Source organism: Lutjanus erythropterus, chromosome 4, assembly GCF_056507025.1.
Source record: "Lutjanus erythropterus isolate fLutEry1 chromosome 4, fLutEry1.hap2, whole genome shotgun sequence".
Taxonomy (NCBI): Eukaryota; Metazoa; Chordata; class Actinopteri; order Lutjaniformes; family Lutjanidae; genus Lutjanus; species Lutjanus erythropterus.
The window spans coordinates 22,991,345-23,012,963 of NC_139320.1; the positions used below are offsets into that span (position 1 = coordinate 22,991,345).

Here is a 21,619-nt window from a genome sequence, read left to right on the forward strand (position 1 = left end):
GTACAGTTAAGTATATAGTCTGTGAATGTCCAAGTCAGCAGACTGAACCCATTGTTGGGTCTTTTCCATTGTGCACTCCACCTTCTCCCATTTTTCCATGGAGGGGTGGACGGTGCTGTGGCATCAGGAAGGCTGTTAGAAAGGAGAGGTGGGGGAACGAACAGTGTCAGCCGAACAGGGGGAAATGTCCTCAGACTCAGAGGTGAACTCAGCAGGGGAGCGGCTGAAGTTGGCACTGTAGGAGGCACCGGCGCCAATACTGTGCGGAAGGTTGGGAGTGAGCTTCACATCCTGGTGGCGTCTTCGTCTGAAAACTTGCTTCTCTTTATCAAGTGCCGTGGTCTGAGAGAGGGCGACACAGCAGCTACCGTTAGGTTCTCCACAAAACCACAGAGATGAGGACTGGTATCCATTCAGCCACCAGTGAGACACTTATGAGCCAATGTTAGCATGCAGTTGTATCTGAAAAGCTTAATTTGCCTTACAACTACTCTGCTCAATAAGTGTAACTTCTTGTGACAAAGAGAGTTTAAAGGGATAGTTCAGATTCTCTGAAATGGGCTGTATTAGCTACAGTAGATGCCAGCTGATACATCCCCACTTCGGAGAAGCAGCAGCTAAGCAATGAACTGCTGTGGACAGGGTCAGCAATAAAAGGTATTTTCCCCACTTAAGAAAGGTCCACCTAAAAAGAAACCCCATCAATGTCAGTTTAAGTGTACACTATATTTAGAATATTTTCTGTTTCTGTTCTTTTTCTAAACCAACCAAACTCCATAGGCAAAAAATCATAATTTTATCTTACAGAAGATGGAACTGCTGATCTACCGCTGCCTCGATCTGTTATGTTTGTTCACATTATTGACCAGTGTTTTAAAAGGATAGTTTGGATTTGCCAAAGTCACACAAAGTAAAGCAGCGAAAATATTCCAAATATAGCATACACTTGATTGATTTTTCTTAGTTGGACCTTTCTTTAGGTTGCCACAATATCGTCTGTTGCTGACCCTGTCCACAGCAGTACAATGCTTAGCTTCCATGTTGGTGTCCCTCTCTGCTTCTCCAAACTGGTTTTGTGCATCTACTGCAGCTAATACACTGACTATCCATAAGTACCTCATTCAACCCTAAATCAAATTACCTCAACTATCCCTTTAACTTCATCATATTAATGCAGTGCTCAAAAAAGCCAGGAATAGCAACAAGAGGCGATAAGGTCTGCCAGCGTCAAGGTGTGTGAAATCTTTGCCTTTGACAGCACTTCTTATAAAGAAACAAATATGCATTCAACTTGTGAAGCAAAATCAGGTTGCTCACATGAACCCTCATATGCAGTTAGCATTTTCTATGCAGAATAAGTAAACAGCGAAGTAAACTGCATTACCAGGGAAGAGGAAACAGCCACAGCACTGGTGAGATGAAGTAACGCGATAAAGTGATGGATCTGATGAGATAAATATGGGCGGGGCATGAAAAGAGCTCTGTTGAGCCTGAATGGCTCAAACCCTTTGGGGGATGACAAATGGAGACTGCCAGCACTTTGCCATGGAAGCACTACATATTGGCGCTTTGCTGTGTCATACCTTATCCAGGTCAATCCTGGATGCTGGTTGTGGTCCAAAGACCCTGACCTCTGGATGGTAAAGTCCTGGTCCAGCAGAGCAGAGAGAGATGAGCGCAACTCAGAGGATGTCCTTGAATTCAAAGCATCACTGACCTGATTAGCATTAAGGCGCACAGCTCTAAACTTCTATTATAACTGCTGCGATGAGGAGGGAAAAAACTTGTAGAAAAATGTCATGTCACTGTCAACTGGAACTCTTGACTGTCAGAGAAATATTTCCATTTGGCAACTTACAACTGTGTGCTTAGCTTACCTGCAAAGTAAATAAGATAGCTATATATGAGAAATGTAGAGGAATGCATACTTTGTAAACCATCCAGCTATGTTTAAACTTATATTATTACTGCAGACAGATAAGCCAAGGGTAGTAGGTGCTTTAGATGCATTTTTGAATAATGTCCTGGGTCTCTTTAAATGACCTAGTTTGTGATCTACTTTGGTCGTTTACCAATATATTGTTGCTTTGTTGCACTGCTTGTACTCCATATCACAATGTGGGGTCTAGGGTTAACAAAATCTGAATCTGCAACTGATTTGCTCCCCCCAATCAATGACAAGTACATTAGTAAAATAAAAGGGTTCCATCTTCCACAAGAAGTTATTTATCTTTCTACCAACTGTTCAAATCCAGCTTAGGTTTAAAACTATTCAAGAAGAAACCTAGTTATGGTGGTCCAACTATATAATTTATAAGCTCTTCAAACAACAGTGCTGACAGTCCAACTACAAGACGAGGATGAGAGGCCAGAGCACACACAGGAGAACCTGGCAGCATGAAGCAGATGGATGAACTGGTGTGTATCATATACAAAATGAGGCAGGAAAGACAGCAATTTACAAAAAACAGATGGAGAATGGACTCATTTGCTGCTTTTCAGAAGCAGACAATGCTCGCTTGAACTTAAGCAAAGTAATTTTAATTAAGTCCAAAGGATAAAGATAAAAAAGCTTCGGCACATTTAAGCATCAGCAGGTGCATGAGGAACACTGTGGTTCAAAATTCAAAATCACAAGCGTTTTCAATTTTGAATGACACCCAAAGCACCACTGCTAAAGCACATTCATAAAAAAGCATAATGCCATATACTGATGCAGTGTTGCATGCAGTATCAGTGTGTGGAGATCAGTGCTTACTGTAATGACTGACACTCCCGCTGTGGTGCTGTTGAGCTTGGGCCCGGTGTTGAAGTGCTTCTTGATCTTCCCAGCCACAGACAGCTGGTGTTCGTTCTCTGACACACCATCCTCCTGGAAAATACAAAGAACAAAGCTTCAGCGACTCTACCTGCTGTATCACACTGCCTATTCTTTCTTGGCAGTACATTCATACACAGAGATGATTTTAGTGAAAGGACTGACTAACTTACATTGACCCATGGGTGTCCGAGCACCTGCACAGCTGTGAATCTCTGATCCACCTCCACCTGCAGCATTCCAGTGATCAGAGCCTGAAGAAAGACATGTAAGCCGTGAGTATCCAGTATAATAATGTAGCCTGAGACACCAGGGCACCCGATCACTGACAGATTCTGGTGTTTCACATAGAGCATAACAACAGCAGATGAGGAAAGCACTTCCAGACACAAACCTTTGCAGTGTCAGACACATTGTCCCAGTATGGTGCAGGGAAATCAAGCAGGCCCTTCAAAATCTGCTGAAAGAGAGCCTCCTGATCTTCACCACTGCTACAGAAATGAAAATAACAGGTGTTTTATAAAGACCAAACTATGTTCCACATAATGGATGAGAGCAGCCATATTTCACATCACTGTCTTCAGAATGACCATGCCCCCTTGCGGTGAAAACAAACAGTGTATGTATGTGTGGCACCTCACCACAGGTTAGTTAATGATGCTACGGAGTAAATGATGTGTGTTCTGACTGGGCATGTAAATCATGGCCCTACAATAAAACACCTTCTTTTACAACGGTGTTTGGTTTAACAGTAACAAAACAGCAAAATAAAGTCTCTTTGTGGTATAAAAAGTGATAGAATAATTGCTCACCTGATTGTCCAGAGGATCTGAGCTCCTAATAGTTAAACAGTGATACAGTTTTCTTATTTAATACATTTGAACAGACAAAGACCTCAGACTTCGTACTGTACTGCCAGTCAAATTAGAGTAGTTGTTTTCACCCAAAAAGGGGCGGTGGCATGATACAGAAGTTAAGTGCCCTGATGGGCTGTTCTTATAGACATTTTGACTGATGTAATGCAAACAAATTAAAGTGATTGTTGTGGTTGAAACATTATGATAATACAGGTGCACATACCCACGGAAAGGAGGAAAGCCACACAGCAGTATGTAAGTGATGACACCAGCTGCCCAAATGTCAACCTTGAGGCCATACCTGTCGTTGAAAAGGTAGATATCGGGTATCAGAAAGATAAAGCACATCTGCAAATAGCACTAGTCTGAAAGAATTACTGTGACAGTTCTTAAGTGATCATGGTGATCTTTTCTTCATTTTCCACAGCGAATGCCCTAATTATCAAGTGTCAGATGGCTCAGATGATGCAACTCCTCTGACTCACCCCGTCTCTGCAACGATCTCTGGTGCTACATAGGTGGGCGTGCCACACACAGTATAGAGAGGCCCGTTGACGACAGTAGCCAAGCCAAAGTCACCAAGCTTCAGAGATTTACTACCATCTTGGTGTTCATACACCTGTGTAACACATACAATAAGGGAAAGTAGGAAAATACAAGCAAGAAGGTCATCAATTAATATTGTATACTGTGGTAAAGATTCCATTAATGAGCTTAATGTTATAATAAAATGAAGTAACACTGAGTGCAATGACTTTACAGAGTTGAAAAATGAAGACGTGGGAAAGGCGTTATAGTAAGACAGTTTAGGAAAAGTAAGGGAGAAGAAGATCATTAAAATTCATCTGTGAAATACAGAAACTATGACAACTGCAAATAAAGATGATCACTCTATACAAAAAAAGGTTAAATCATCACATACATAACAACGAAAAACCGCTTGTTGTGACTGAGTTGCCTTATATTTGAGGTAAGAGTCTTGTTTTAATCACGGTGTCTTCTTTTGCTGATGTGTATGAATAAATTGTACTTGTTCAGTTCAGAAATCTTAAGTATTCTCTTTCTGAGCAGAAGAGTGTTCCTTTAAAGTTAATAGGTCAAAGCTATTTTAGATCTAGGTCAGACTTTACAGAGGGGAGTGTGTTCGAAACAGGCCTGGTTCTACAAGGGAACAAAAGCATACATTGCACCCTAAGCGCCTATAACCACCTTGTATTTTGTAACTTCTGTTGGTGGTTGGTGATTATTAAATGCTCCCTCAGCCAGTCAAATCACTGGGCTCATTGTACAGCAGCAGCTGTGCTAATCATATTTAAACGTGATAACAACAGTTCAGCAAACTAACAGCTTTGCCTCAGGAAATGTCAAGTTCAGAGTGTCATGACATGAAAACATATCACCACAAATCTGTGCCCAATTGAGTATGAGGTAGTTATAATGATACAAATAAAAATAACGGAAATGATATGGTGACACTTACAACTGGCAAACACTGTTTTTAGTTTTTAGTAATTAATCTTACACAACAACATTTGCACTACAATGTGTTTAACGGATAAAAAAGCCACTTTTAAAATTAAGTTGGCTATGATGAGCACTGGTAACCGGACATCTCCTTCATAAAAAAGCAGAATATTGAGTTATAACAGACCAATCTGATTTGTGTAGCGGTCTGTAAGGTTATACTGTATAAGTCTGGTGTCTTTTCATGTAATTTAATAAATACAGTCAACAGCCGTGCGTAATGTCACTGCACACAAGCAGCAGAGGCTGTGGATTTACCAACACATCAGTCCTGCTGCCTTCAGAGGGTTAGCTTTTCATACAGTGGACAGCATATACCATAATAATCACCTGAACTGATTCATAGATCATTGCTGACTGATTTACTGACTTTCCTGCTTTCACCACACATTATCTTCTGTGCCAATTGTGGTTGGAACATTTAATTGTCAACAAAATATTTATATTTTAAGCATTAATCTGTTGTTTCAGCACATCTGTATTTAGTTTGAAACACAGGCACATGTTAGACTTACTGTACTATACTGTAACTGTAGCCTGTGACACTTATAAAAACAAGGGGTTTTATGTGTTAAATAATTCATATGAAATAGTATATATTATTATCTGTTTGTTGTACAGGTGGACAAAAACAAACTTGGGACCACCACAGCAGTTTTGTTCATGTGGTCCATGTTTTGCACAGTTACGCTCTTTAATGTCATTAGGTGGTAGTATTTAACTGTGATTCCTCTGGTGACCATAGTTTGAGGGTATAAATCCTGTTCTGACTCATAAAGCAAACTGTTGCTGAAAAGGAACGACACCCTGTATTCGCTTACTACAATATTCAACTTTTTACAGCTGTGTTCCATCATAATCTGTTCATCGGGGATCACACTCCGACCTGTAACACCTACACTACGCTTAATTGCTATTGCTGGCCTTCACTGTAGGTAAAAGTGTACTTCCACCAACTTCATATGCACCAAAGTCATTTTGTTCTGGAAAAGGGCCTAGCAATAAATCTGCATGAAAAATGACCACAGTGAAATAATGGTGCAGTGAATACCTTGTGGAGTTGTGTACAGTGATTTCATTTCACAATCTGCATGCATTTTTGTATGTTTTGTGTGTTTATTGCATTTTATTATATGTACAATCCTTTGAGGCATGCTTTGTGATATCAGGTTGTAATATACTTTGATTTGATTTGTAGATGCAAGATTACATATAAACAAATTCCCTTGCCCATTCCCCTTTGTTATACAAACAAAGGGGAATGGGCAAAGGGATTTTGTAGGGAATATAGAGGATTGAAAATAGGAAGCATTTACAATATGGCTCCATTAACTCCATGTATAGACTCTTTGTAGTGTCAGTACTTACCAGCAGGTTTTCTGGTTTTATGTCTCTGTGGACAATATTGAGACTGTGCAGGTACTTGATGGCGCTTGCCAGATTGAAGAGCATACAGCTGGCATCTCGCTCTGTGTATTTGTTAGAAGAGGTGATTGCATCAAAGAGATCGCCCCCCTGGAGAAACAGAATTTGAGATGCCAGCTGATTGTTTTCAACTATGTCAAAGGGCTGATGCAGCTGGGGATTTGACATGAACACTTTATCTGTAAACAGACATTGATTTTTGTAGACTAATATAAACTTATGTCAAAAACATTAAGTAAAAAAGGATTTGCATAGATATTAAAAAAAAAACACAACAAGCCCTAAAACACAACTTTTACAGCAGCTTGAAATTTCTTTGTAAGAATTAACAATTTGTGTGTAGTACCTTAACCAGCTCCATTACAAGATAGAGCTCACTATGGGTGTCCATTTCCTCAATTAAAAGTACGATGTTGGGATGTTTCACACGCCGAAGGATTGACACTTCACTCTGGATCATGTGCTCCTGGGTAACAAAGGAAATTCAATCAAATGTATACACATATGATCAGTTTTTAGTCATTTCAGAGCAAATATGAAAACAAACTAGTTTCACTAACAAGTCAAAATAATTTTGCTCCTCATTTTAATACAACTAGGTTCATCTCATGGTGTTATTAAAACAAGAAAAAGAAATCAAGCCCAAAGATTTTAGTCCCAAAGGAGATACTGTAGCACCATCTGCTGACCAATTTAGAAAATAAAGAAATGAATGAACATCCAAAACAGAACTCTGGTCAAATGCACTGTCAAGAAGTTATTTTCACTATATAATACAGACAAACTTGTTGGTCTGATGATTGAAGTCAGCAGATGTACAGGCAAGCTCACCTTTCCCCTGCATTTATCTTTGCTGATGATCTTCAGAGCGTACTCTCTTCCAGTGGATCTCTCTACACACTCTCGGACCACAGCAAAGTTTCCGTCCCCTAAGGTCCTCCCCACTTTGTACCTTTCTGCTATGGTGGCAGGGACTGATGGGAACTCATCCATTGGCTCAGCTGGGAAGCAAAACAAAAGAAAATTTATAATGTGAAAGCACAAAGAGTAGGGATACACAGATCCGATACTGGCCACACGTAGAAGCCTACCTAGGTCAAAAAGTAACTCAGTAACTCTGACACTGTAATATAACTACTGTTGTGAAAATTGTAATCCTTTACACTACTCATTACTGGGTTAAGTAATAATATTCTAGTAATACACTACTGAATAATGCATACTGCCCAAAACTGGTCATAAGTAACACAGATCAGCAGCATGCGGCACGTGAATAGTAGCTAGAACGTCAGTGGAGCTCTGTGGAGTTATTTTAAACTCAAGGAAGAAAAAAGCAGAGGAGCTGAGTGCAATTTATGTATTTATGCAATTTATTTTGATTTCATTTTGGATGTTTGAACGGTGCTGAACAATCAAAAATGCTGTTAAAAGATCTGTGTGTGAAGAATAAATAAAAAGAAGCAGCAGTATTATATAACTGAGTTACACTGTGGGCTTTGTATTTCATCCTTAATGAGAGTTGAATATTTATTTCATAGTTTGAGCATGACGTTTTTCAGAGAGCTAGATTAACATACAATCCATACAATTGTAGTAGTGATGGCTTAGTTAGATAGAGAAAAAGAAGGTATCTGATCAGTATTGTATTAGCAGATACTCAAGGTTGCAGACATGAAAAAGTGACAAAAGACAAATGGTAGCCTGTACATTACTTGTCTTTTTCTACTGTTTGTCTTACCTTCACTGCCAGGTCCATCTCCTTCATCCATTGAGCTGCAGACCTTGGTAGAAGCTAAAGAGAGTGAGGAGCCACTGTGTTGAGATCCCTGGAAAGAAGAGACAGCCATGGAAGTGAAAGAGAAAGACACACTGATGCACTTGTCTTACACAAACTTCAGAGAAGGCAAAGCTTGTAAAAATGTGATTACAGCCAGCTTACACAAAGCCTATTTGTTCCACTCTGCCAGCCTGGAGTATGGAGTTTGAGATTAGATAGAAATAAATCAGACATGGTGAGACATTATATTAACCTTTCAACCAGCATAAAGACTGGCATGTGGTTCAAAAAGGGGCTGAGAGAAAATAATATCCTCTGCCACAGCCACAATATCAACCCCAGTCAGCCTTATGACTAATTAATGATGGTATCGCTGACAATTGGATTTCGCTCCAGAGTTGACTGTGCTTTGCAGTCTCAAAACTTGCTTGTCCTCCCCAGATCTCTGATAATAACAGCAAGAAAATGCGCTGCTGCTGTACTGCTGACGTTTCATTGAAAAGACAGCCCAAAAGCTGCATAATAAATGTACAAACACAGCCTGTATCTACAGAGGAGACATGAAGTTCTGCTGATTTTTCTTCCTGAACTCAGAAACATATTGTATATGAGGTGATATTTACATCTGAACAGCTGTGTACACAGACCTGTGGTCTCTATCTTTAAGATCTCACAGCAATATAAACAACACCAGTAGTGTTCCAGCCACATTACTGCACAACAAAAACAAACAGGTCAATAATGTATAGCTAGAGGAGGCTCAGGAGGCATTACTCTGAAGTCAAGTTAATTTTATTCATACAGTGACAATGATAAAATAAGGGCACTTTATACATAGAGCAGGTACACTCTTTATGAAGTTTAGAAATTAACCAAACTGATTCCCATCAATAAACTTCAACATTTCTTTTAAATTGTTAATCACTAGAATACTTTAAAATATTATTCATTGATGAAGAGAATTGTTAAACTCATTCACAAAGCCTCTCTTGCATGATGTATGATATCATATAAAACAAGTCTTCAACAGCTGTAAGTTATTTAAAGGAACATCAATTTTTATTTTTATTACCTGTCGTCTTCGGAGGCTAGCTGGACTGGTTGGAGAGGGGCTTGGAGACTTTCCAGATCGAGGCGTGGATAGCTGACTGCCTGCAGTGCCATTAGCTGTTGTAGCCGAAATGGGAACAAACAATCGGCATAATGATAAAATACTGCAGGACAGAGTTGTCACAATACCAGAATATAAAACTTTGGTACAATACTTGATACAAAATGGTATTCAATACCTCTCTTGATACCACAACAAAAAAAGAACAAAAGGCCTAGGCACACAAAATAGATTTTTCTTCATCTTTTATTAACAACCTACATACAATGCTGGTACGGAAAAAGTCACTGAACACTGCCTGGTTTTACAATGCTGCAAGCCAAATTTCAGGCAGGGCAAGTATTGATACTTTTAACAACCTTACTGCCAGTTAAAGAAAAATTTACTTTTTATAGATAATGTGTAGGTACACATATAATATAAAAAGAACACTGTATGAAGCTTTAGAACAACACATCTTTTGTTTGTGAGACATAACAGACAAACACAGACTGACCTGAGCCACTGGATGATGGAGACTTACTCCTACGGGACATCCCACCACTTCTTGGGGAAGAGCGACTGTGTAAAGTGGGAAGCCGGCCGTATGATGCAGACTTTGCCACCCTGCATTCTAAAGAGAAAGAAAGAAATCACATAAAAATGTCTTCTGCTGCAGCAACATTTTCCTAAAAAATACTAGGCTGCTTTATTGTACCTTTTTCACTCAGCTTTGAGTCAGTGACAGCTCTAAGGTTCTGTGTTAGTTCCAGAATAATTTTACATTTATAGTCATGTGAGACCAGACAATCTGAGATCTTGCTGCCTGGCAATCGTCTGGGGATTTCTAAATGCAAGGTAGAGGTTTGAACGATGGCAAGTACAGCTGCCTTGCCCAATGCTCTCCTCCCATTCTCCTAAGTAGTAAAAACACAACTTCAGCCATTTCACCACCTTAATATGAAGAGCCACCTTAAAGACTTGGAATACGTTTTGCAATGCAATTGGTTCCATCCAGTTTTAGCAACCAAAGCTGGGAGACCGTCATTTAATGAGCGAAGTATTTATAGAGACTATCAAGTCTATTACTTTTGCAAGAAAAAAAAAGGGTGAAAAACAGACATTGAACAAGAGTTCCAAATAGCAGGAACATATAGAAATGTGTGAGCACTGTACAAGATCATTAATAAGGACTATTTCCTCTCGGGTAACACAACCACAAACGATGAGTGATGACATCCTCTCCATTCTGACCGGCACATCCATCAAACGCAAACGCAAACACACACACACACACACACACACACACACACACACACACAGACACACACACACACACACACACACACACACACACACACACACACACACACACACACACACACACACTTTATACCACAGATATGAAAACAGGTCAAGTGAATCAACTAAAGTAATGAACGTGTACTTCATATCATCTGCAATCTGTATTTCAATCTGTCTCCTCACCACACCAACTGTACGCATAAATATTGTACCTTATTGATAACGCCACTCCATTAAAAGCTTTCCTGTGAGAAGTCGTCTTTTTGGCTATCCAATCTCCAGTATGTCACAAAGGCCCACATTGTTTGGTTAAGTCTGGCATATGCATGTTAAACAAAGATTTGTAGTGAAAAAAGATGACAGTGTGCAACGTGGCAGCAACACCTCATACTGTATGTTTGTACTGTTTGAAACAGAATGAACAGTACGGTAGTAGTCACAGAAATAGAAAGAAGAGATGTATGAGTACAAACTTGAAAGAAATGCAACAATAATATTCCCACACATGACATCTTCAGTATTTAGTTTGGCCACAAAGGAGGTTGGTTTAATAAAAAGTTTAATAAAGTGGCATGTGTAGCCACAGTGGGCAAACAACACAAAATGAGGGGAGGTTCAGTTTTGACCTCCTCCCACTGAGTGATCCAAGCCTTGTATCAAAGAAAAAACACTTACCACTTTCGTCCAAGTTGAAATCATCCTGGTAACGGAACTTCTCAGGGCCACAGGCAAAGAATATATCATCCTCCCCAAAAAAGTCCTGAAGGCTGGTGACCTGGTAAAAATGGAGAGGTTTCTGTCAGTAACAGAACAAAAACAATTTTGATTTATGATGTGTACTCTTCCCATAATTCAAAATTGAGTACCATCATCTTGAAACACTTGAGACTTACCAAAATAAATAAATCTAGAAAGCAACATGAGTGGGTTTTTTTTCCCCTTCAGTGCACAGACCTGCACTCTGACACCGTCTGTTGCTGCACTTTCTCATCAGTTTTGGACCGCTTTCAAACTTTAATGGAACATCTTGGAAGAGATTCGGTAACATTTCAGTGTGTGAAGGCAATGACCAACACCCCAGAAAGACCCTAGAGAGTCATACGGTTTCACAAAATGCATTACCATGGCAATATGACATCCATATAAAATATATTGAATGAAATGTTCCATATCATGCTCACATGTGGAACAATCATTGGGCTGGTGACCAATTGAACCTGTAATTACCATGAGCAATTATATTGTGTTTTTACCCATGATTGTGATGCAAATTAATTTAATACATACAGTATATACTGTACAGTCATATGCCACAGACTTTAAACTATACTTTCATTGTCTAATTTAAACTGGACATTAAAACAATTTCTTTAGATTAAAACAATAATATGTCATATTTGTATATTCAAAGGATACAGCACAAATTATTCTATACTACACGGTAGATAAAGCATATACAGCATGCATACTAGATCTGCATTAAAGGTGACACAGGCCTGCACACAGACACAGTAAATATCATCACTGTGACTTTCGAAATGACCTAATGAATAAATTACTTTTTGCACCTTGCTATACCATTATTCCTGATATTTGGGAAAATCTCAGTTATATAAATATCATGCTGTACACATCTACTTTTTTAATCAAAGTCAACACTCAGGTCCTCTAAGGGTACAGACAGAAAAACATGAAAGAAATACCACCGGCTTAATGATATAGGATTGCAGTAGAGCAGACAAACTATAATTGCATATTCAAAATATCCAAAGTACAAAGGGAAAATTCAAAACCGTGTGTACAGCATATGAATAATGGAATTAACACTTCTTTCGACTGGTGTGTCAGCTTGGCTGCATATGAAAATGTCTCTAGGGCAACTACAACGAGAAGAAAAGCTTCTTTTAAACCTGTTGGATTTTATTCAGTATAGCCTGACAATGGCATCTGGTGGTAATTAAATTGTTTCCATCCCTTCTGAGAGATTACACTAATTTCCCTTTACTGTTTTGGACTACTCTATATAACATAATGTTAAAAGTACGTTTTTTTTAACACCAGTCTTCTGTTCAGTAAGTCAATCAGATCAACAAACAGTGATGTTTTGTTCCTCAAATGGAAGCATTTTCACAACTTATTAGATCTTTCAGCCCAAATCTGATATGTAATGGCATAAATAACTTAAATTAAATCTACAAAAAAAGCCATTGCAACAGGGCATTGTAACAGGAACTTAAATGTTACCTTTAGCCAGTGGATGGCTTTGATGCTGTAGAACTTCTTTTAAATAAAATGATCACCACATATCCTTTGTTCTCAGTATTATCTAAATATCAAATATAATCGTTTTCACTCTACAAAGAAATTAGATGATTAGGTTGCTGCATCTGCAGTGCTCATTAATTCAGAAGCCCATCACAGTGGATGCACGGTCATAAATAAATGAAGATGCTGATGGAGTCCTGACCTTCTCCTCAAAAGGGTTATTGATGTGCTTAACTACAGCAGTGTGTCAGTGAGTGTACTGTAGTGCATCTACTTTCATTTCCTCTACAAAGGCAGAACCTCTGTCAACAAAAACGTGTCCCTTATCAAGTTGTCATGATTCTCCAAATCCACAATTCGATGTGACTTTAGAATCTATGGTCACATTTCGATTTTTCAACGTAACATTTTATTTTGCACTGACAGTTATGCAGTTGTTAGACAACCAAGATTTGTAAACATCAACAGTTGATTTGTTTTATGCCCTGACAAATGTCATTTACATTTTCAAATTCTTCTTTGAAAATGTCTACATGGTATCAAGCATTTTATAACAACCGGTAGGCTACACTATGTCATCTTTGAAGTGTTGAAGTGTCACATCCATACAGGTTGAAAAAATGGTATCGGAACATCTTTAATAACACCTAGTGTTTGTAGTCTTACAATGTAGTTGAGTACAAAAAGGTTTTAAAAAAGTGAAAAAAAAATTAAAACGGCTAAACTGCAATCATCTAATATGTACTGTGCATACATTATTCATTGTCTCATCGTTAAGAACCATGGAGAGTTCAGCAGGAGTCTAATAAGATGACTTAAGCACTGAGACACTGAGCAAAGAAGACCAGACAAGAAAGCCACCACAGTCTGTCAACCAGACTGCTCTCTAACCATATATTAAATGTTATCATCCTCCTTAGTTATGCTGTGGCAATATTCTGGTTTTCCTTGTATAAATGTCAGATTATTTTGGAAATAATTCACTAAAATAGCCTATCTATTAAGAGAACATAGTATACGCAGCTTTGATATTCTTACTTTAACCAAAATACTGAAATGCTGGATAATCCACCAAACAAAGGGAGTGGTTTATCAGTAACCTGCAGCAATAATACCTCTATAAATCCAAAGGTCATTCAGCCATGAAATCTTAAAATAAAAACTGCACACAGAGGGGTGCTTAATATGGCCATTTTCTCTGCAAACGCCCACTCTGACAGCCCCTGCCCCCCACCTCTCCTCCAAAAGAGTGTGAGATCCCAAAGGGAGGGGAGCTGCACAGCCGTTGCCAGGGAGACCAGACGGAATCTCAGATGAGTTTGAGACGATGAGAGGGACACAGCTACTTTAAGATCCGCTGTCAGATCCTATCTGGAGCACTGGACAGTACAAACTGCAGGCAACAGAACAATCTCACCATCAGTGTAGGTAAGACAGAAAAACACAGAACACCTTGTCACTATGGCATTATGGGTTCAAATCTAGCCTCAAGCATTAGATGCTTGAGGTCTCCTTTTAGCATTAAACTGTCTAAAAAAAATTGCTAAATTTTTTATGTTAAATTAAACAACAAGTAAATCTGACTAGAAAGAAGTGATATTATTCTGTAATAGGATTATGAAATCAGTTGTGATTGGTAAACAATAGCTGCTATTGAGTAAAATTCTTTATTAGAGATCTAATTATTGGCGCACACACCCTTAACAACAACGGTTTCCAACTTCAAGAGGTGAAATGGAAAATGCCTTTTTAACTAATTTAGATCACGTTCCCAGTCATATTGCGCTCCAATTTAAAGATCGACTGTAAAAACAAATCATGTTCAGTATTTTCATGACATCCACTTATGCAACTTTTAAACATACGTTAAATATTATTTGTCTTAAATACTAGGAAATCTGAAACCTCAAACTTAAGATGCAACAGCAAAACTAGGCCAATCATGAATCTGTTGCTTTATATTGATTAGTTATGCTTGCAGGCTCAGTGACACAGCAGCTCCACCAGGCTTACCATCCCCCTAACACACACACACACACACACAGAGGCACAAACACTCCTTGTGGTCCAGTAGCATCCTGTGCAAATATTGATCGCAAGGGTTTCATCTGTAATTTCCTCTAGCACAAGCATTGGTCCAGAAGAAAGAATACACAGCAGGAGGTGTATGCATGCCGTAAGATAATCAATCTGAGCCATGATAAAGACCATAGATTACACAAAAGACACAAACTGGTGATGAAAGAAATCTCGACCAGTGGACAGGTGGAGCTCTCCAGGGTGCTGAATCTCCTCTTTGAAGTGGGAGATTGAAAACTGCAGCCAGTCAAAAGGTTCTGGTTCATTCTGCATGAATTATTTTTACTAGGGGTGTCTTGATTCTCCAAATCCACGACTCCATTTGACTTTATATTTAAAGGTCACAAGTCCATTTGCTTTTTCAATTTCAACATTTTGATGGCCACACCTTTATTGGACTACTGTGTCTTGATTGTAAAGATCGACAAATCACTGATTTTATGCCCTGACAACTGTCATTTACATTTTAAAATTCTTCTTTAAAGGTAGTCCATATGGGATCAAGTGTGACATAACAGCCAGGTAAGCTATGCTGTGTCATCTTTGACATGTGCTGGACATCACAAGTAGGGGAGGGTGTAAAGAACAAGAAAAAAATACTGGGAAAACTGCCCATTCTGCCTTTGGTTATTGAAATCGAAAGCTCATTTTGATTGATATTCAATTTCATAATGAAATTGTCACTCCCCTGATTTTTACACTATTGTTTTCAGGAATCACTGTTTAATTATTTGCTAAAATCTACTTGTTTTCCATAATCTACTTTTATGTCCACATGATCAGCAGACTATATTAGTCCAGTAGAAAGGGGAAGTCAGTGTATTGTTATACATCATAATATACTGTTTGTTTTTTTGTCCATATTTTTATTAAACTAATTGTTATAACTAATACTAGACAGTTCTTTATCCATTCTAATTCTTATCCTCCTTTTTCAAATTTAAATCAAGATTCAAATGAGGTCTGCTGCATAATTCTGATATAAACTGCAGTTTCTGCAAAGACAGATGTGAGTAATAGCAAATGCAAGTCAAACAAGTGCAAGTCAGCACTATGAAGACACCATAAGGACATAACCACAATACGAAGCACGCATTAAAACATGTTACACTACATTACACTAGCCCGGATATTTCCAGCATTCCTAATCATGATGTCCTTGTTTTGAGTATCTATATTTAGCCCTTAGTAGTTCTAACAATGTCTGTCTGTTTCCAGCACAAATCAAATCCTTTTTCAAAAAGGCTTGCTTGCCGATGTGGCCAAATCTATCACCATAAAATGGAGCATGTAAAAAGACTAACATAACAACAAACAAAATTTCGTAACATGATGTACTATGTGTCAATGTATGTGAAAGCCATGTGAAATCACTACCAGATGAACATGAAGTAGGATTGTTATTAACTGAAATTAACAATCAATAAAACCACACAACATTCAAACAAATTAAATTAATGCAGAGGCTATATCTCTTTTAAATAGAGGTATAGGACTCATGTGATATGCTCTTAAGTTTCTGCAGCATTCTAATTTAAGCACAACAGCAACTTCCACTTTAGCTCAAGTATCAGATCAAAAAGAGTAAAATTTCTTCTCCATGCCAAATGCAGTGGGACAGTGAACAAGTCACTGTTCTGTGTTTAACAGCCAAGTCACAGCAGTAGGTGTGAGGTAAGCCAGACAGCCTCCCTATCTCCTTCATCCTTCTTTCTCCTCTTTAGTCACAGTGAGAAATTTAAAAATGGCAGGGTTTAAGAATGATTTATTCCATCGACAGTTAAAAAAGTTAACTTAAAGGTAGAATCTGTAGGATTTGTCTGAGCTATTCATAAATGCACCAGAAAGAGAGCTTATTGTTGTGTTTCATTCCCAGAACATCAAATATCAATGTATTGGGTTAGTAAAGTGTCCAGAGTACAGCAAAATACTGAGAAATACAGGCAGGGTCTCTGCAGATATAGCCACCACCACACACTTTTAGTCGGTCATAAGTGATGATTGAAAGGGATTATGTTTGAGTCTATACCTTTTTTGTTTATATTTAGGAATATGTTGAATATTATGCCTTCAAAATTACTAGCAACTGTTTTTTTTCTTCAGATTAAATAGCATTTATTTTAGCAAGAAATGCACTATGTCCAATTCATCATGTTACATTTCAACCAAAAGATATTTAGTCTAAATATTTTGAATACTACCTTCGTCAGATCTCCTAAACCAAAACCACATTTCTACTTTTATCAACAACAAGAAACAGTAACACAATTACCAGTAGAAATATTAGTAATTATTTTAGTAAGTATTATGCGCAATTCACTATGTTACATTTGCACCAAAAGGTAGTTACTCTGTCTAAATATTTTGAATTCTGCCTCTGTCAGGTCTCCTAAACCAAATACTAAATGCCTACAATCATTAGCAGCAACAAAATGTGATTACTAGTGTTTTTTCACACACTTTGTCTTATATTAAATATTATTTTAGCATGAAAAGCAGTATATATAATTCACTATTACTGTACATTTGTACCAAGAGGTAGGTAGTATTAAAATTACTATATCTGCCAGGTCTCCTAAACCAAAAACCTAACTGCCGTCTTTTATTCTAATGTCACTGAATTGCAGGAGAACACAACAAGAACACAAATAACCACTATGCATCAAGCAGAAATGACATTTGTGGAATGAGCAGAGACCAAGAGAGAGCCATTGTGGGCACACTCAGGCTGAACTAGGAAATGTCAGAATCAAGGTCAACATGAAGAAATGAATTAGAAAACATAAGCTAAGTTTCACCCTCTGGCACAACAGGCACCATGCATCTCATAACCACTTCCACTCTGTATCTAATTTCTAAAGCATGAATGGGTTGTTTATCACATCTACTGATACATAATTTTACCATGGAGAATTAAGCCTTCGCTTTCGTCCATTGATGTGAAGCCAGGCTCTGTCCTCGGGTGGCTGTGTCGACATCTATTTCAAGGGTTGACTAACACACAGAGAAGTTAGCGGTGTGCATAATACAATTACAGTGCAGAGCCACATCCATTACAGTGGGGATTGGAACGCCATGGGGTAAGTCTTCTCAGACATACTCGGTCATGCAAATATTCCCTGCTCCATCTCTCACTCAACAGCAGGATCACACCAGGCAATGGCATGTTTTCTTGCCTCAAAAGGCACTGTCTGCAGGGTGTCTGCTCCTCTTATCGCCTTTACCCTATCTTTTGTTTGCAATACTTTCAGTGTGGATAATGTTTTATCAATAATCAGTCATCTGAGGTTTATAAAGTGCAGCTCAAGATCATTAAGTGTCCATTTGGCCAAGTTAAACCTCACTCTCATGGCAGAACAGCATTACAGAGTGACTCAGCAGTATGGAGGGATTACAGCCATCATGCAGAGCCACCCGCTAAGCAGATCCACTAATAGAAGCATGAATCATGAGTAAGGGAGGGGGGTGGGGTCGATTCTTCGATGTGTCGCAATTCTCTCTTCAAAGATTATGAATAGATGCTGAAAAGTAATAAGTAATAAGGGAAAAAAAACAGTTCACGACATTATGATTGCCTGTAACAATTTTGTAAGACCAGGCTGTACGTTCCTGACAACTTAAACAACTGAATAGTGAAGCATAATGGACATAAACGTCAGTCATGTTTATGTTCTAGGTAGTTTATTTCTTGAGTTTTGGAGAGGATGACTGAGCGTAACCTACCACAGATTGATTCAATCTGACCAGCACCCACTGTCTTAAAGGGACAGTTCACCCGAAAATCAAAAATACATATATTTCCTCTTACCTGTAGTGCCATTTGGTTTTGGTGTCATTTGCTGGGCTTTGGAGATATTGATGTAGACAGGTCTGCATTCTCTCAAATATAATGGAACTAGATGGCACTTGGCTTGCGGTGCTCAAAGTTCCATAAAAACACATTTGAAAAACACAATGGCAATGTCTCTTTCTAGAAATCATGTCTGGGTCTGAATTACTTTTCTTTAGCTCTACTTTCTTTCCACTAGAAAGAAAGTAGAGATGAAACAGACTGAAAATTTCCTATTACAATAATGGTAACAAAAGTTTTCATGGTATTGTCAAAATGTGCTAAAAATGTTCAAAAATGACTGATACACATGCACAGTGAAATCATTTCCCCAAGCTTGATACTGAAAACCCCTTAATAATTTGAAATGCAATGCAAATTTTTCTTTCTCTTTTTCTTAAATGAGGCTTTGAGCACCAGAAGCTGGGTACCAATACATGCAAAAGAAGTCAGACATTTCTGTGCCCGATATCTCCAAAACTTGACAACCCACACCAAACCAATCTAAATGGATAAACGGGACTAAAGGCCAGGCCATGTAATTTTGATTTTAGGATAAACTCGTCCTTTAAAAGCTAGCTTATGAAAACATTTTAACTTATACTATGTTAAAAAAGTATCAAGTAGTCACACAGTGGGAAAAAAACAAATCCTGTATAGAAATAAAAAATTCTGATGCATCGCAATTGTCTGAATCAGAATTAAATGGAATCATACTGTGTAGAGCTGCAATGATTAATTGATTAATCATTAGTTGTCAACTATTAAATTAATTGTCAAGTATTTTGATAATTGATTAATACTTTTGAGTCATTTTAATAGAAAAAATGTCCAAATTCTCTGATTTCAGCTTCTTAAATGTGAGTATTTTAATCATTTTCTTCTATATGACAGCAAACTGAATATCTGGGTAATGGACAAAACAAGACATTTCAGGACTTAACACTGGACTTTGGTAAACAGTGATCACTAATCGATTAGTTGAGAAAATAATCAACAGATTAATCAGTGATGAAAACAATCCTTAGCTGCAGCCTTAGTAAGTTTCCAAGAGCATTTCACCCCTAATCATGAGTTCAAAATTAATGTGAATAAAGCATAATCATAGTTCTTGCTTGTCCGCTACTTTTGCTGTAGCGAAACTAAGAGGGATAAATGTGTTTTATGGAACAGACTTGCTGGAATCAATTGTTACCACAGACTAGTCATTGTCTCAGGACCAAAACCACAGGCAGGTCATTTACCAAAGGTTAAACACCCATGAAAACAGGCCCTTTGCTGCCAACGGGGGCTTATTTGGCCATCTGGAGCCACAACATGACAAAAACTACGAAAGCAGAGAAAGTAGAGCACAGAGCTGCACTGCCAAGCACAAACACATCAGCTTATTAATAGCAAGGAGTAGATAGCATTAATATCACTTAACCAAAGCAGCAATGATATCTGACAATTACTTTGTGAAGACAAATGCAGAACCATAGAAAGAAATAGCAATTTCATGTCCATTTATGCTTCGCAAAACAGTCTGTATTCCTAAAATAATACAGAGCATTTGTGAAAGCAGATTTGTTTGTTGGTGTGAAAATCCCCAGCTGTTCCATCTACACACCATTATTATAGAATGCGGTTCCTATCCTGGGATTATACTCCAGCCATGTGCTCCATCTTGCCGCCATGTGTAATGAGGCTGACAGACCAAGCACTGCATCTACAGTATGAACCCTCTCACAGTACACCTACAGTCCTGACATCACTACTGCACCGCTCTGCCGCAGAGGCTGTTCCTTAGCAACCAGCCCAGGAAGCATGTCACCATAGAAACCATCAGATGGTGGGAAAAAAAAATCTCATTATTTTTTGTGATAAGGTTACTAATTTAGAGTGCAGGTGATAGAGTTTATGAATAGTTTAAGAGCTGGTTATTTCTGTGGGGTGTTTTGTAACTAATTTGCTCAGTGAATTCTCTGTGCAACTGCCACTTAAGTGTTGTCCATTCATTATCATCCCATAAAGTAAATGCACAGATGAATGTTAATTAATCTAATGTATGGGTACAGTGTGGTGTTAAATAGTGGACCTGCGCCAAGAATTATAAATATCACCAATGTATAATAGTGTAAATAATAACCACCCATAAAGTTCCATTAAATGCATATAATGTAAAAGAAAAGATAATGCAAGCAGCCATTTGGGTACCAAGACACTGATCAGATTGTCTGGTACTGGTCTGACTTACTAAGTGAAAATCGTTCAATAATGTGCTACTGTTTGGTAGGAATATGACACCGAGTCCTAGAAACCTATTTCTCGTGATACATTTAGCAAATATTCCCAGTTGACTTTGAGCCTACTGGGCTATCTCTCCTTGGGTAGGGAAGCAATTCTCAAAGACGTGAATGAGGAACAGAACAGACCACTTCTAACGTCAGCGGCAAGTTCTATGTCTTCTAACGCCTTAAAATTTACCCACTGTGTTAGATAAACTCAACGTGAGTGGACTGTAAATGTGTATCAGGTCTGCCTCATGTGCAGTGTGCTGAGATAAGCTTCCTATATGAGAAACAGTACCACAAATAGGAATATATGGAGAAAATAGCAGAATACCTCACACCATAACCAAATGTATCTAGGTAAAACACTCAGACAAGCT

At 38.3% G+C, this 21,619-nt stretch overlaps 1 protein-coding gene across 1 annotated transcript in view; it reads right to left on the bottom strand.

Annotated features, from left to right (window-relative positions):
• The window catches only part of dclk1b (doublecortin-like kinase 1b), a 26,349-nt gene continuing 4,730 nt past the window's right edge, over positions 1-21,619 (bottom strand). The window contains exons 4-16 of the mRNA XM_084717360.1: positions 11,472-11,571; positions 10,009-10,125; positions 9,474-9,568; positions 8,363-8,450; positions 7,456-7,625; positions 6,971-7,090; positions 6,568-6,714; positions 4,161-4,294; positions 3,899-3,976; positions 3,213-3,309; positions 2,992-3,072; positions 2,759-2,872; positions 1-342 (exon numbers count right to left, since the gene is read on the bottom strand). Coding sequence (XP_084573486.1) covers positions 136-342; positions 2,759-2,872; positions 2,992-3,072; positions 3,213-3,309; positions 3,899-3,976; positions 4,161-4,294; positions 6,568-6,714; positions 6,971-7,090; positions 7,456-7,625; positions 8,363-8,450; positions 9,474-9,568; positions 10,009-10,125; positions 11,472-11,571 — 1,548 coding nt within the window. The 3' untranslated portion in view covers positions 1-135. The remainder of the gene's footprint in view (positions 343-2,758; positions 2,873-2,991; positions 3,073-3,212; positions 3,310-3,898; positions 3,977-4,160; positions 4,295-6,567; positions 6,715-6,970; positions 7,091-7,455; positions 7,626-8,362; positions 8,451-9,473; positions 9,569-10,008; positions 10,126-11,471; positions 11,572-21,619) is intronic.